Below are 14,930 nucleotides of genomic sequence, written 5' to 3' on the forward strand. Positions count from 1 at the left end.
TGTACAGTGTCCCAGAGTGATACAAATAAAGATGTCAACTTGTGTTATATATTTTGGTAAATAAAGGCTAGGTTCACATCCGTGTTTTACCCTCCAACTCATTTCAGTTTCTCTTTTTCATTTTGCCAACAGAGAGATGTACACAAGTGGATCGGTCAAACGCCCCATTTATTTCAATTAGTTTCTATTGTGCCCAGTTTGCATCAAATCTGTCAGTGTTCCGTTATTTTCTTTTTTAAATCAGATAATTTTTATTAACACGTTCATTGCAGTGCAGTCACATAGTCAATACGCATCAGGTATACAATTTTTGGACAGCCTATCAGTTCGGATACATATCGAATTGAAATATACAGCATACATATATAGCATAATATATATGAGACAGGCAATGAGCTACATCTGCAATGTAACCACCATTTTCTACATTTTCCTACTAATCAAACCAGACAAAACTTGACACAAAGAACATAAGTAACTCCCCTCTCTCCACATGTATGTGATGATATTATCGAATATATCACATCCCACAGATCGCTCGACACCCCGCGTCTGTTCTCCTGGTGTCTGCTGCTCTCTTTTGGCTGCCGCTACAATGCCACCTCTATCCTCTGGGATGCAAGCGACCGCTCGCTGGTGATTTAGTGGGATACTGACAGCACGGATATGCATTATTTCCAGTTACTTACAAGGTGGGCATACCATAAGTACCTTTCTCTTGGCTCTGTGATCTTGCATCTTTAGGAGAATGGCTTTTTATTTCAGTTTCACAGAGGGGTGGTCTGCACCTCCCCTATTCTCCAGCCACTTCTGTTTCCAGGCCATTTCTCGGAGGAGGCAGGGCAGCCTGGAGACCCTACAAACTTTAGAGGGGGAAATAACAGGATCAGGTTGCATTCCAGTTGCATTTCGGTTGGCCGCATTTCGTAACTGCTTCTGATTTGCTGCTGTTAACTTACAATTTAAAAAAAAAATACTTGCCAGTTGTTGCTATTTAGCAACTAGGGCATATTTAGATTATATGGCACTCACTCATTAGCTTAATTTGCCGTTTTTGCGCCTGCTTGAATGGTGCAAAATCTGCACATACAGTAGATGCAAACAAAAAAAAGTGCAACTGGAATCAACACTAGTACCGCTACAATAGCAATACCTATTTTTGGATGTAGAGTGCTGTATTAGTTAAGCCACTACCAAGAGCCATCAAGGTCCAAAATGGTACTCTTTGTACCCACCTCAATTGATGCTAAAACTAACATCTTTATTTGAGCCAATATATTAAAAACATCTGAGCTCTGCTGCTTTCTGTATTGTTGTGAAAGCTAGTAACTGTCCGCAGGCCAGCAGTACTATATTCCCCTTTCCATGTCTATAGGTACTGCATACTGCTATAGGCAACTGGAGTCAGTTTTTAAAACACCAATTCCAAGAAAACTTGTCCAAGGCACTCAATCCCATAAAATAATTTTCCTTTATTAATCGTTCACAATTACAAAAAGTCCTCTGTAAAAGTAGAGTGTACTTGTGAACAATTAATAAAGGAACATGATTTTATGGGATTGAGTGCCTTGGACAAATTTTCTTGCAATTGTTGCCTGTACATCCCTTACCTTTGTGAGACACAACCAGAACAGGTATGCAGGTTCATGGATTTTGAGTAGGGATGGTCCAAAACTGCCAAGGTTCGGGTTCGTACGAACCCAGACTCTCTCGGCAATGATTCCCGCTGTCTTAAACCTCCGTGGAGAGGGTGGATAAAGTGGGAGCACCGCCTGGAAAACTGGGATACAGCCTATGGCTGTGGCGGTCCTCCCGCTGTATCCACCCTCTCCACGGAGGTTTAAAGTGACTGTACCACCAGGCCCAGGCTGAAGCACTGGAGGCAGGCCGACCCACCCTTAGTGAGAGAAAGCCCTAGCCCCTCTATGATAGGGTTCTATTGATTCTAATGGAGTCATGTCATGGAGGGGCTGGAGTTTCTTCCCACTAAGGCCCCGTTCCCACTGAGCAAAGCTAGCGGAATTCCGCGACGGAATTGTCCGCCGCGGAATGCCGTTAGCCTCCCGCTCATAATGGGAGTCTATGAGAGGCAAAAATAAACAAATAAAAAAATGAAAAAATAATAATAAGAATTAATAATTCCTTTACAGCAGAAATGGAGCTGGAAGCGCTCCGGGCGCTAGAAGAACTTTTAAATGAACAATGGACGGATCCAGGTAAGTTTCCATCAGATATAAAGAAAAGATCTGCGATGTTTCCTTCATTATCTCTGTGTCCACAGATTGAAATGTTTGTACGATGTGTGGTAGAAGAATTAGAACACCTACCCACTTTTCGTAGATATGACAATTTAACATCCCAACAAAGAAAAGCTTTGGAAGAATTGAAAAGACTACGGGGGGTAATATATAAACCCGCTGATAAGGGGGGTAATATTGTCCTATGGCCCACAGATAAATATGAGGCAGAAGCATTTAGGCAATTGAATGATATCAAGTGTTACAAAAAACTACCAGGTAACCCTTTGAACCAATTTCAGACACAGTTGTTTGGGATTTTGGAGGATGCTGTTGAGAAAGGAATAATATCCAAGCAAATATTTGAGGGCTTGAAAATAGAGATCCCGGTAATACCAACACTCTATCTATTACCTAAAGTGCACAAAAATATTGAAAACCCCCCGGGTAGACCAATTGTTTCAGGTCGGGGGGGTTTATGTGAACCAGTATGTAGATTCTTGGATTTTTACCTGAAACCTTGTGTTCAGGACTTACCATCCTATATTAGGGATTCAGGGGATGTACTACAGAGACTGGATGGAGTGATCTTGGAACAAGACATGTTCCTGATGTCATGTGATGTTGAATCATTGTACACATGTATAGACCACGGTCAGGGTTTAAGGGCGAATCGGTATTTTCTACAAATGAGGGGCATTGAATCAGATCTTTTGGATTTATTGATGTGCTTACTGGAGTTTGTACTTCATCATAATTTTTTCCTTTTCAAAAATAGGTATTTCCTTCAAACAAGGGGAGTGGCTATGGGGGCCACCTGTGCCCCTTCATATGCAAATCTATTTTTGGGGTTCTGGGAAAAAGAGAGAGTACTCACTTATGACACTTTGGAAGATGGACAAGTGGTATCGTGGATGCGTTTTATAGACGATGTTCTATTCATCTGGCAAGGTACGGAAAAATCTTTGGAAACATTTTTGAGGGATTTAAATGACAATGATCTGAACATTAAATTGTCACATGTCATTAGTAGAAAGAAGATGGAATTCCTAGATTTAAAGATTTTTTCAGATGAAAATGGTGGTCTTCATACAACTGTCTTTCGGAAACACACTAGTGTGAACTCTCTTCTTCATGCAGGATCGTCTCATCCAACACACACGATAAAGGCAATTCCAACTGGACAGTTCTTACGAACACGACGAATTTGTGATCAGGAAATGGAATTTGAACAACAGTCATGTGAACTAAAACAGAGATTTCTAAATCGCGGATACAAACCACGTGATATTGCCAGAGGCTATGTGAGGGCCAAAACATCAGAGAGAAGAGAATTACTGATACCCAAAAGTAGAAGACAACAGGAAGAACAAGTAAGGTTGATTACAAATTACCATACAAGATGGAATGAAATGACCAACATTGTTCAGAAATATTGGCCCATACTCCACCAGGATAATGATTTGAAGAGAATACTATCGGACCGTCCACAGATAACAGCGAGGAGGAGTACAACACTGAAGGATACGCTTGTCAAAAGCCATTATGTAGCCCCAAGATCAAATTTCATTTTTTCATCTAAGGGCCCAAAGTGGGGCTCTAGAGCCTGTGGTGCTTGCTCCATATGTAACCAAATGATGAAAACAGAAATATTTCACAATTCAAAAGGTGATGTCGAATATCACATTGTACATTACATAAATTGCAAATCCACGGCAGTGGTATATTATGCCACATGCCCATGTGGTCTGATTTATGTGGGACTTACAAGCAGAGAACTAAAGACAAGAATATTGGAACACAACAGGGACATCAGAGCAGCGCAGAAAATAGATCTAACAGATGAAGATGGAATGAGGAGTCTCAAACCAATCCCACGACATTTCCGGGTAGCCCATCCAGGGCAGTGGGAAAAACTGCAATTCAGAGGAATTGATCAAGCTCGTCTTGGAATGAGGGGAGGAGATGTACGGAAAAAGCTGGCACAGTTGGAATGTAAGTGGATCTGTAAATTGAAGACAATGTCGCCTCAGGGACTAAATGAACAGCTGAGCTTTTCTAGTTTTCTGTAATTTATTACGACTATGGGTTTTGTAGGTAAGAAGTATTACATAGTGGGGGGTGGGAATTAGTGTCTTTTATACGATATATATATTTTTATTGAGGATGTAATTTATTTATGGGAGGAGTTGGGATGGTGGTCATCTGTATTGGGGATATTAAGAAGTGCATATTGAATCGTGCAGTAATCATATTTATGTTTGTTTAATAGGAGTAGATACATCATCATCGGCCATCTTGGGGTTAACTGTATGGGAAATTTTTGGATCTTTTTGCCTGCGGAAGATGAAGCTATCAATGACTCTATCACTAATTTATACCTAAACAAATTTGTTTTTTGAAAATTTCCATATATAAAATAATGTTTTATTTATTTACATCAATATTTTTATATATATTTTTTTTTTTATATATTTTTTCCTTATTGATTTTCATTATAATTTGTTTATTTGTTATTTTTTTAAATACATATAATTCTTTTTCTATTTTTTATATATATATTTTTTTATTTTTATTAATTCTTATTATTTTTTCATTTTTTTATTTGTTTATTTTTGGTTATTTAGGTTTTTTTTTATATTGTTTATTTCATTAACATATGCATTTAGGGACACTATTTATTGATATTAATATGAATTTTCTAGGTTATATGGGACACAATTTTGCTTTGTATTCATTTTTTTATCTGAGAGTAATTTATATATATTTTATCACTCTATTCACTTATATCACATAGCACATCATTATGTTCACTTTTCACACCAGATTATGTTTGTTATTACCAACAAGCACATATATACACACACTATCATATTGGTATAAAATAATTTTTTCTTTTTATTAATAATTTTCACAGCATACATAATATCACTAATGTCATCTTTTATTACACAATTTTTGAAACATATTGCACTTGTCACTTTATTTTCACGTATGGTTTGGTTTGCACATTTGACTTTAGTTCGTTTTGTTCACTGGTGCTCTCTCATTTGGATATTCCTTTTTTAGCTTCACATGGATATGGGCATTTTTCCCATTTCCAAGATGGCCGTCGGGTGTTGCGCGTCGATGTGCGCATGCGCCGACGGACGTGGTGTTCCGGACACTCCCGCCCTCAATGACGGCGCTATGACGCCTGATCTGTGGGCGGAGACTAGAAGGAACATGGCGTCCGGACGGCTTACCATGCGCTCATGGACGCGCCGGTAAGTTAACACCGGACACTTTGCATAATTGGCCACCAGACATACTTCCCCCTTATAAGGCACCATACACTCCTCCAATCCATCGCTCCTGGTAAAAGCAGCGGCGAAACGCGTTGGGGTGTGGAGTGGAGGAGTCAGGATATCCAGTGTGGGTGAGTGATTTATCCCGGTATACTTCTCTGAGTATTATCTCAGTGGATCAGTAACTCTGCAGCTTGGATTTGGTATACATAGGTATAGGGACATAGGTGCAATCATTGGTTGTATCCTTACAGGGATATATACATATAGTCTGAATTGGGATTTATGTGCAATCAATTGTATGCTGCTATATATAGTGTGTCCAATATACATTTGCTGCTATTTGGGGTTGTTGCAATATACAGGGATTGATGCATATTCACTCAGTGCAATAATATATGTTACTATATGAGCATTGTTATAGTCATTTGAATCAGTGTTATTTTATGAAGTTGCTTTGTATAAGTATGTTTAATATCTGTCCTGACTCCTCCTGTTTTTAAATTGTATGTGTGGATTTATGTTTTTTAGGGGATTACGGGTTGTTGTTTTCTCAATAAAATTTATTTGGATATATAATCAGTATTTGTGGATTCAATTTGTTATGGGGTTTTTGTAGGTTTAGTAATAATGGATCTTTAGTTTGAATCTGCGCAATACTACTTTGTGTAGATTTTATACAAAATGAAGGGAACACTGGTCCTAGCTATCTGGCTCTTTCTACCAAGGTGGATCAGCGATGAGGCGAGTACCCTAGCATATGGCAGTAGTGTCCGAAAGGGTCTTTGAAGGGATTTTTAGAGACAATTTTGGGAATGTAACCCTTCTCTGATCATATCTGGACATTCATTACTTCGTTTTCTAATTATCTAAAAACCTTTTTAGTTCAATTAAAAATGATCAAGATCAAAATGAATACTAAATATATATTTCTTACAGGATTGACATGGAATATAGAGCATATGTAATAAAGGCAGATCATAATCAGTTAAATATTCTTTAATATAGGTGTGGCACAACTAATAATAATTGTGCTTCTGAGAGATGAAACATTGCATCTTATAAACAATAACCAAAAATACAGTTTATTATTTTTTCTCTTCTTCCTCCTCCTCCCCATCTTCCTCCTCCTCCCCATCTTCCTCTTCTTCCTCCTGTCCTTCTTCTTCCTCCTGTCCTTCTTCTTCCTCCTGTCCTTCTTCCTCCTGTCCTTCTTCTTCCTCCTGTCCTTCTTCCTCCTGTCCTTCTTCCTCCTGTCCTTCTTCCTCTTCTCTTTTTTCTTCCCCTTCTCCTTCCTCTTCCTCCTCCCCCTCTTCTTCTTCCTCTTCTTCCTCCTCCTCACTTTCACCTACATCGTTGTCTTCCTCCTCTCGTCTCCTGTGTTAGAAGGCAATATATAAATAAAACATTATGCTATTCATTTCCACCTTCTCAAAAATAATTTATTTAATTTGTATTCTTTTCTATGGCGCTGCTTTGAAATGTAACAATCCTATCCTAAAAGCCCATGATGATGGGGAAATACCTGCTGGAGTTGTCCAGGATTATAAAGAAAAAGATTTTTTGGATTGGTTCCATTTATGCTAAAAGGGCATGTATCATATCATATATAATACCATGTAATAACTAAGGGCCCTATTCCACAGTAATAATAATCGGCCCATTTGGCCCGATTCGGGCGATTATCATTCGGTGAAATAGAGAGAACGATCAGCCGATGATCGTGTCATCGGCTGATCGTTCATTTAGGGCCAGACCTAAAATCATCGTTCCCCCACCGCGCATCACTACGGTTGAATAGCGGTGCGCGGCGGGCGACCGACGATTTGAGAAGAAGCAGCAGCATACATTACCTGTCCAGGCTTCTTCTCCACGCTGTCTTTATCCCCGGGTCCCGCGCGCTCTATCTTCAGATTGGCTATTCTGAAGATAGAGCGCGCGGGACCCGGGGATGAAGACAGCGCGGAGAAGAAGCCTGGACAGGTAATGTATGCTGCTGCAAGGGCTGCAAGGACATCGGTAACAATGTCCCTGCAGCCCTCGATTAACGATCATCGGGCTGTGGAATAGGCCCAGTAAACGAGCAGCGATCTAGCAGATCGCCGCTCGTTTACATTGTTGATCGGGCCCTCCTCAGCCCGTGGAATAGGACTATAAGGATTCAGGCTGCTATTATACACATCTGTTTAATTTCTTTCTTTTTTTTTTTAACTGCCACTAGTTTTTTTCCAAACCTCAGATTGGATTTAAAAGGAATGGGAAATAGAAAGGAAAGTCATCTGTTTTCCATTAAAAAAAACTGCTTTAAAAGGGAAGTGCAGGGGAGAAAGCGAGCATCATTGATTTCTTACCTCTCCCCGTGCTTGCAATGCCCCGCCTCACCGACCTTGGGACCCCCACTGGAGGGCATTTACCCCCCCCCCCCGCCGAGTTGTGATGACATCATGACTTGGGGGGAAATTCCCAACCTGGCTGATTGACAGCCCAGTCAGCCAATCAGTGACTAGAGTTTCGTCCCTCCCCAGTCACTGATTGGCTGAGCGGGCTGTCAATTAGCTGGGTCTGGACATTAGCAGCACAGGAGATCCTGAGCCGGCAGGGGTCCAATGGCTGGTCGGATGGCAGATCTCGGGCACGGGGAGAGGTAAGTTAGTGCCGTTTGTTGTTTTCCCTGCATGCCCTGCCATTTCAAAAAAGACCCTCAGGCTGGACTTCTCCTTTAGGGTGGGTTCACACATACAGGATCCGCAAAAGATTTAATGGTGCAGATTTGATGCTGTGTTCAGTTATTTAGATCAAATCTGCTGCGATACGGTACTTGTGAAGCTACACTTAAGCTCTTTTTTTAGCTATGTCATTTCCATTTTCCTTTGCACTAGTTTAGATACATCTAACTTATTGTGTGCACTGACTAGACAACATTGTATAAAATTACACCAAAATGCACACTTAAAATGGATTACACTTGTCTGAGCAAGATCAGTCCCCTTTATTGGGGAATGATAGCAACGGAAAATATGGCAGTTGCACAGTAAGTGTTTTATACATTAAGGGTACATTCACACCTACCGGATCCGCACCGGATTTGACGCTGCGAGTTAGCGTACTGTGAATTTGAATGGGTCACATACACGCAGCGGATCCGCTTCCACCCCCGCGCTGCCGGGCGAAAGCCTACCCACTCGCAGCCTGCACCTCCCACACCACCGGCCGCCCCAAGCATAGATTATTAGCTCCCGACTCCCCTCTTCAGCCAATCAGGGCTGCGTGCACTGATTGGCTGAAGAGGAGCGAGGGGAGCCGGGAGCTTCACACAGCCGCGGCGGCAAGCAGGTAATGTATGCTCAGGGCGGACGGGGGGAACGGGCAGGCTTTCGGCCGGCAGCGCAAGGGTTAATGGGGCCGCTGCGTGTATGGGACCCATTCATATTCACAGTACTGGATCCACCTTGGATTTCACTGCTAACTCGCAGCGTCAAATCTGCTGCAGATCCAGTAGGTGTGAACGTACCCTAAACTAGGGATGAGAGAATTAACAGTACTAGCAAAGCACTTTGCTAGGCTTGGTCATCGGCTTGCCAGCTTGCTGCCTTTCAACTCCGTAGTGTTCCTCTTTGTGTGCCTGGAAAAGGTGGATCCAGTCATGGGAAACTGGGAGAAGTTTCCCAGAACTGGATTCACATTTTCCTAGAACCCAGAGCGGAGTGACATGTCACAGTTTTTTTGGCACAAAAAATTATCCACACACCCCATTGTGTGACACCCCATTCAACAATACATTTGGGATATATCCATTAACTGTCAAAAATTTATGCCAACATATAACACAGGGTACTGCTTGCAGGTCTATTGAATTTAACATTCAAAACATAGTCGATTTCTTACTAAATTCGAGCTATTGCCCACATGTATGTATTTAGCAGGACTCAAATGCTCAGCAGACCACACCTAACTCATTGTTTCAGAATATTAAATCTGTACTTACTCTCTTTCACAGATGGAAAAGGAAACCAATCCAAGCAATAGTACAAGTAAAAGTGATTTCTTCAAGGTGGCCATGGTTGGTCTGTGAAAAAAATGTGAGTTAAATTTTTTTTTCCTAATATATATTAAATGTTTTCCAATGAAATACATTATGCAAATAAATGTTCAGCAACGAATACGCTTCTTTTGTTGGGTGCAGAAATTAATTGTACTACACGTTAGCATATGTCTCTACATAAGAGTCATTGGCATCACTAATGCATACGTTTTCATACATTTATTGATGAGGAAAATTAAGTGTGGACTCAGCCTTAATGAAAAAACATATTCTTTCACATCCTAAGCAGCAGCAACACCAATAGGGGAAGAGTTTGTCTTTCTGCAATGATGGGACAGATTGTATCATTTAACAATTTAATTGCACAGCCCACATAACACCTACTACTCCATACTCTCTTGGGGGATTTATCAAGACTGGTGGACTCGTACTTGTTCATGATGGCTGCAATATCCCATTGTGGGAACATAGCTTTATGCTTTATGTAGTCTTTTGTGACTTTTCTTTTATCTTCTGTTGTGTCGTACTCACTCTGAGGCTGTGTTCACACAGTATTTTTCAGTCTTTTGGTCAGCATATTTTTGACCAAAACCAGGAGTGGGTTGAAAACACGGAAGCTCTACAAATCTTTCCATTATAATTTTGCCCTGTCTGTTCCACTCCTAATTTTTGTTGAAAAATTACTGACCAAAAGACTGACGGAAATATTATGTGTGAACATAGCCTGACACTGTATAATTCAGGTTCCTCTTCTATTGCTCTTTGTCAGACAAAGTAAATCATGAGCTTAACCTCTAGGGCATCAGATTGGATTATCTTCTAAGATATTGCGGACCAAAAGTCAAGTTTCTGTCACTCACAATAGTGGCACAATTCTCCGCTCTGCTCAGGAGAGATAAGCCAGGGGCCCTGGATGTAATCTGCACCCTGATACGGTTGTTCAAGGATTGCATACATCATATAAGATGTACATTGGACTGCATTGTCAATAATGGTGCACATTGTTAAATGGGGATTTAAGATAAAGTAAGCAAAACGAGTGAAAAAGAAAGAAATCTTAGTCTTACCAGAACTTTTACTTCCTACTTTTAACTCCAAACTTATTCTCAGGATCAAGCCACCAGGAGCAAGCTCACAGGAATACTGAAGTCTGATTTAACACCTGTGTCCAATTAACCGCACCCCTAGCAAATCAGAGGAAAAAAAAAGTGTTTTAACCTGTTAACCCTTGTTTGTGCTATTTGCTGCTGCAGCAATGCACACACACAATTGCACAAACGAACATTATACTTAAGGCCCTATTACACAAAGCGATTATTGGCGATTGGACAACGATCAGCCAACATGCACGATGTCGGTTCATTGTTGTCTTTCAGCATGTTGAAAAGTCAACGATCTAGATAGCAGCCATATGCTACCGTCACACTATGCAATAGGAGAGGCAGCAGCAGACCGCCGCTATCTTCTAAGGGCTGCCGGGACGATCCAGCGATCACCTGGGCAGCTCCCCGTGCCCTCCCCCCGGCTCTTACCTGCATGTAAAAGTGCCGGCAGCAAGCAGGGAATGAGGAGCAAGCGAGCGCTGACCTGACAGGTCGCCACTCCCTTGCTCCTCTGAATCGCCCTGTGTAATAGGGGCTTTAGCCACAGAATCACAAGGAACTCCTCTTTAGGGTGCCTTCACACACAGATTTCGCAGCAAAATCCACTGCGGATCCAGTGTCAGTTCATCCCTATGAGAATTTTGTTTCGGGGATTCCCAGTGTCTGCTCGTCCCGATCAGCCAGTCTGTGCGCTGCCCTGACAGGGAGGAGGTGATGTATGCTCCAGCCACCGGGGTGTTAACTTGCAGCGGGATGTTAATCTCATAGGGATGAAATCCGCTGCAGATCCGGTGTGTGTGAAGGCACCCTCAATCACAAGTAGACAAGGGGGGAAGACCACAGCACATATAGACAGGCTGCCCGCAACCTACGCCCAGCCACTCATGCTTGATTCACAAACTAAGTACCAGTCACTTCATGCAAAGCAACTGTGCCCCCTTTTCTTGGGCTGAGGCCATGCCACTGGCTTACACAGTCACCCATCCCCTTGCTGGTTCATCATGTTCCATACTGTGCTGCTACTGTTGCCATCACTGCAGCTAGTAGTCACTGCTGTTACTTCTACTAACACCATTAACATTGATATACTGTATATTCCCCCTTTAATTTGAATACCTCCCATATGTCCCCATATTGTGCTGCTGTTGCTATCCCTGCACAGTTGTATGTCTTCTGTGTTGTCTATTATGTTTCATTCTAATTACTAAAGCTTGTGTTATTGAGCCTAAAATGGTTTGCGGACAGTCCTAATAGCCTTTGAAGAGAACTTTTCTGGGATTTTTGAACATTTCTGAATCCAAAATGGGCCCCAAATGCAAATAGTAACTCTCGACCAATTCTGACTAATGCAAAATTAAACTAGATTTAAAAAATTAGCTCATTACTCAGTATCTACCGGGATTTAAGACCTAACTTTTAAAATTGTGCTGAAATCTCTATCAATAGCTGAAACAAATATACATGAAATAAAACTATAAAGCTGTTTAAATATATAAAAAACAATACTAACCTTGAGATAGAGAAAGCACTGAGCACAGGAGGAGAGAATATCACAGAACGCTTCACTTCTTGGGATGCATACACTGGTTTATATACCTGTAACTTGGGGGCTTGGGGGGCACAAATAATAATGACTAAACTGTAGACCAGATCATTCTATTTATTGTTCCCATGCCAATGTATATATTGTGGGTCTTATGATGTAGAAATGAGTACATAGTCTGGCGCATTAGTGCAAATATTTTTTTTTATTAACATGTCAGATCTATAGATATTTGCCATGAGTCAGTTCATATATTATAATTTCCTGGAAACTAGTAATTTAATTGAAACCATTAAATAATTTAGGTAACAAACAGTGGATCAGGTGACATTGTTGATTTAACGTTCTCTTTCAACTACATATACACATCCGTGCGGCTGCCCGTAGCCGTGGACCCATGTACATCCGTAGCTGTTGGCAATGCGCAGACCCATTCATTAGTCTTTGTAACACAAACAGTATGGATACTGTATGGATGTGTAAGCCTGGCCATTTAAATATGTGGGTCCGTAGACCCTAAATTGTATACAGATTTTACGGACATGTGTATGTGACCATGGGTTGCCTTGTCAGAGTATGAGAACAATAGTGACAACACATTACCAGAATCAGGACAGCGATTGACCAGTGATTGTCTGATCAGACTGCCACTGTCGAGACGAGTCTGTCTCTCTGAAGTGGCGTTAGGATCGTTTAGTGGTGGATCTGGAGACACCACAGGAGGACACCAGGGGGAGTGCGGTGAGGCAAGAATAGCTTCTTTATTATTTTCTATATAACTGCAGAACTATATTAAACGTTTTCTCATGTCAAAGTACCCCTTTAATTTCTTGAAGTACAGGGTATTTTGCCATTTCCCTAGTACTGCAAAATCTAACCAAAATTGTAAGAACAGGAGGGCAATATGATATCATATCGGCCAATCAAAATGGAGGCTTGCAACCCTACAAGTAAACACCCTCTAAACAATAAATAGATAACATGAACGGTGTGAACTTCTCAAGTTCACTTGTCCATAGACATTTGATAAGGAAGGAGGTTTTTACAGCCAAACAACATGTCTACTATCTAGGTGGTGGAATGGGAAGAGTGGGGAATGATTGGTTGGTTAGTTGGGTTGATTCTACTATATTTGAATACATGTCCCTGCTGATTCTAATTGAGCTGCGTCATAGAGGGGGTGGGTCGGCCCGCCTCCAGTGCTTCAGCCCGAGTCTGATGGTACATTTACTTTAAGAAAGACTTTTAGTTGTACAGTAAGGTTAGGGACCTATTCAGATACAGTGGTTAAGCTGGGGCTGTTAGAGAAAAGTCCTGAATCCACGGGGAAGGACATCCGCCTACACGCGTCAGGGAGTTCAGGTCCAACTAGTGGAAGAGACACTTCTAGAGACACGCTAGCAAGTTGCAGTAAAGACTTGGCCTTTGCACGTAGCTAAACTACTGACTAATTTGGAACCTCAATACACTTGTAGAATTCTTCAGAGGTATCAGAAGTAGAGAATACAGTCCCCCAGCATGAATAGGTTAGTCCCGTCCTTCACTGCAGTTCCTACATGCAATGCTCTAGCTGGACATGGCTAGTAGTCAGAAGAAATAACAGAAGTCCCACACAAGGCTCTTGGCTGCAGGCCAGGGCCTTGAGGAACATGCCCAGCAGGCTCTGTGAAGATGCTGTGTCTCATAAACTGTCAGGAACTAAACTGAACCCAATATCCCACCCCACTGTATATATAGGGCTAACAGGAGGGGACCATACTACAGACTTCCATCACAGAGGTTACACACAATACAGTACCGACCTATACTTGTTTCGAAAAGACAGTGGACGCCTCTCTGGGACACTGCACTGCCTTGGAGCCATATTAGAAGGCCCGACCCAGCGCATAAGCAAGTACCGGGGGGTTTATTGGGTGGACACAGCTCAGAAGTATGGATGTCTGCAGGAGAAGAGGTTTACTACTTGATTGCTATAGTGGGGTAATCAAGGAGTGTCAAGTACTAGGGATGTGACTACAGTAGTATTGTCTATGAGGAGGGAAGGGGTTACTACAGTGGTATTACCTGTGGGGGAGGGGGTGTACAACAGTTGGATTACATATGGGGGGGGGGGGGTAACTACAGTGGGATTACCTATGGGGAGGGGGGTTACTACAGTAAAATTACCAATGGGGAGGGGGGGTACTACAGTGGGATTACCTATGGAGAGGGGCTTACTACAGTAGAATTGCATATGGGGAGGGGGGGGGGTTACTACAGAGGGATTACCTATGGGATGGAGGGCTACTAGAGTAAGATTACCAATGAGGAGGGGGTTACTACAGTAGGATTATAAATAAGGAGGGAGGGGGGATACTACAGTGGATTTAACTAGGGGGATGAGGGTTACTACAGCAGGATTACCTATGGATAGTTGAGGTTTACCACAGTTGGAATACATACAAGTTGGAGGGGTTTACTACAGTGGGGTTCCCTATACTACTATACTTACTACTATACTATGCAATATCTTTACTATATGGAGGCACAGAGAGGGCCTATATTATATGGAGTCATAGAGTGGGCGGATACTATATGGAGCTGGGGGTGACTCACAGGGGGGGGAAGCAGCTGGGGGCAACTGACAGGGAGGGAAGCAGCTGGGGGTGACTGACAGAGGGGAAAGCAGCTGGGGGTGACAGGAGGGGGAAGCAGCCGGGGGTGACTGAAAGGGGGGAA

At 42.0% G+C, this 14,930-nt stretch overlaps 1 protein-coding gene across 1 annotated transcript; it reads right to left on the reverse strand.

Annotated features, from left to right (window-relative positions):
* Positions 1-6,507: 6,507 nt before the first annotated feature.
* LOC138767505 (D-Ala2-deltorphins-like) lies at positions 6,508-12,256 on the reverse strand. The gene is made up of 4 exons (XM_069945039.1): positions 12,180-12,256; positions 10,634-10,750; positions 9,510-9,590; positions 6,508-6,901 (listed from the first exon to the last, which is right to left on the reverse strand). Exons 3-4 carry the CDS (start codon positions 9,581-9,583, stop codon positions 6,613-6,615), a joined length of 363 nt encoding a protein of 120 aa, XP_069801140.1. The 5' UTR covers positions 9,584-9,590; positions 10,634-10,750; positions 12,180-12,256; the 3' UTR covers positions 6,508-6,612.
* Positions 12,257-14,930: the final 2,674 nt, after the last annotated feature.

The sequence above is a fragment of the Dendropsophus ebraccatus genome, chromosome 11 (genome assembly GCF_027789765.1).
Source record: "Dendropsophus ebraccatus isolate aDenEbr1 chromosome 11, aDenEbr1.pat, whole genome shotgun sequence".
NCBI lineage: Eukaryota > Metazoa > Chordata > Amphibia > Anura > Hylidae > Dendropsophus > Dendropsophus ebraccatus.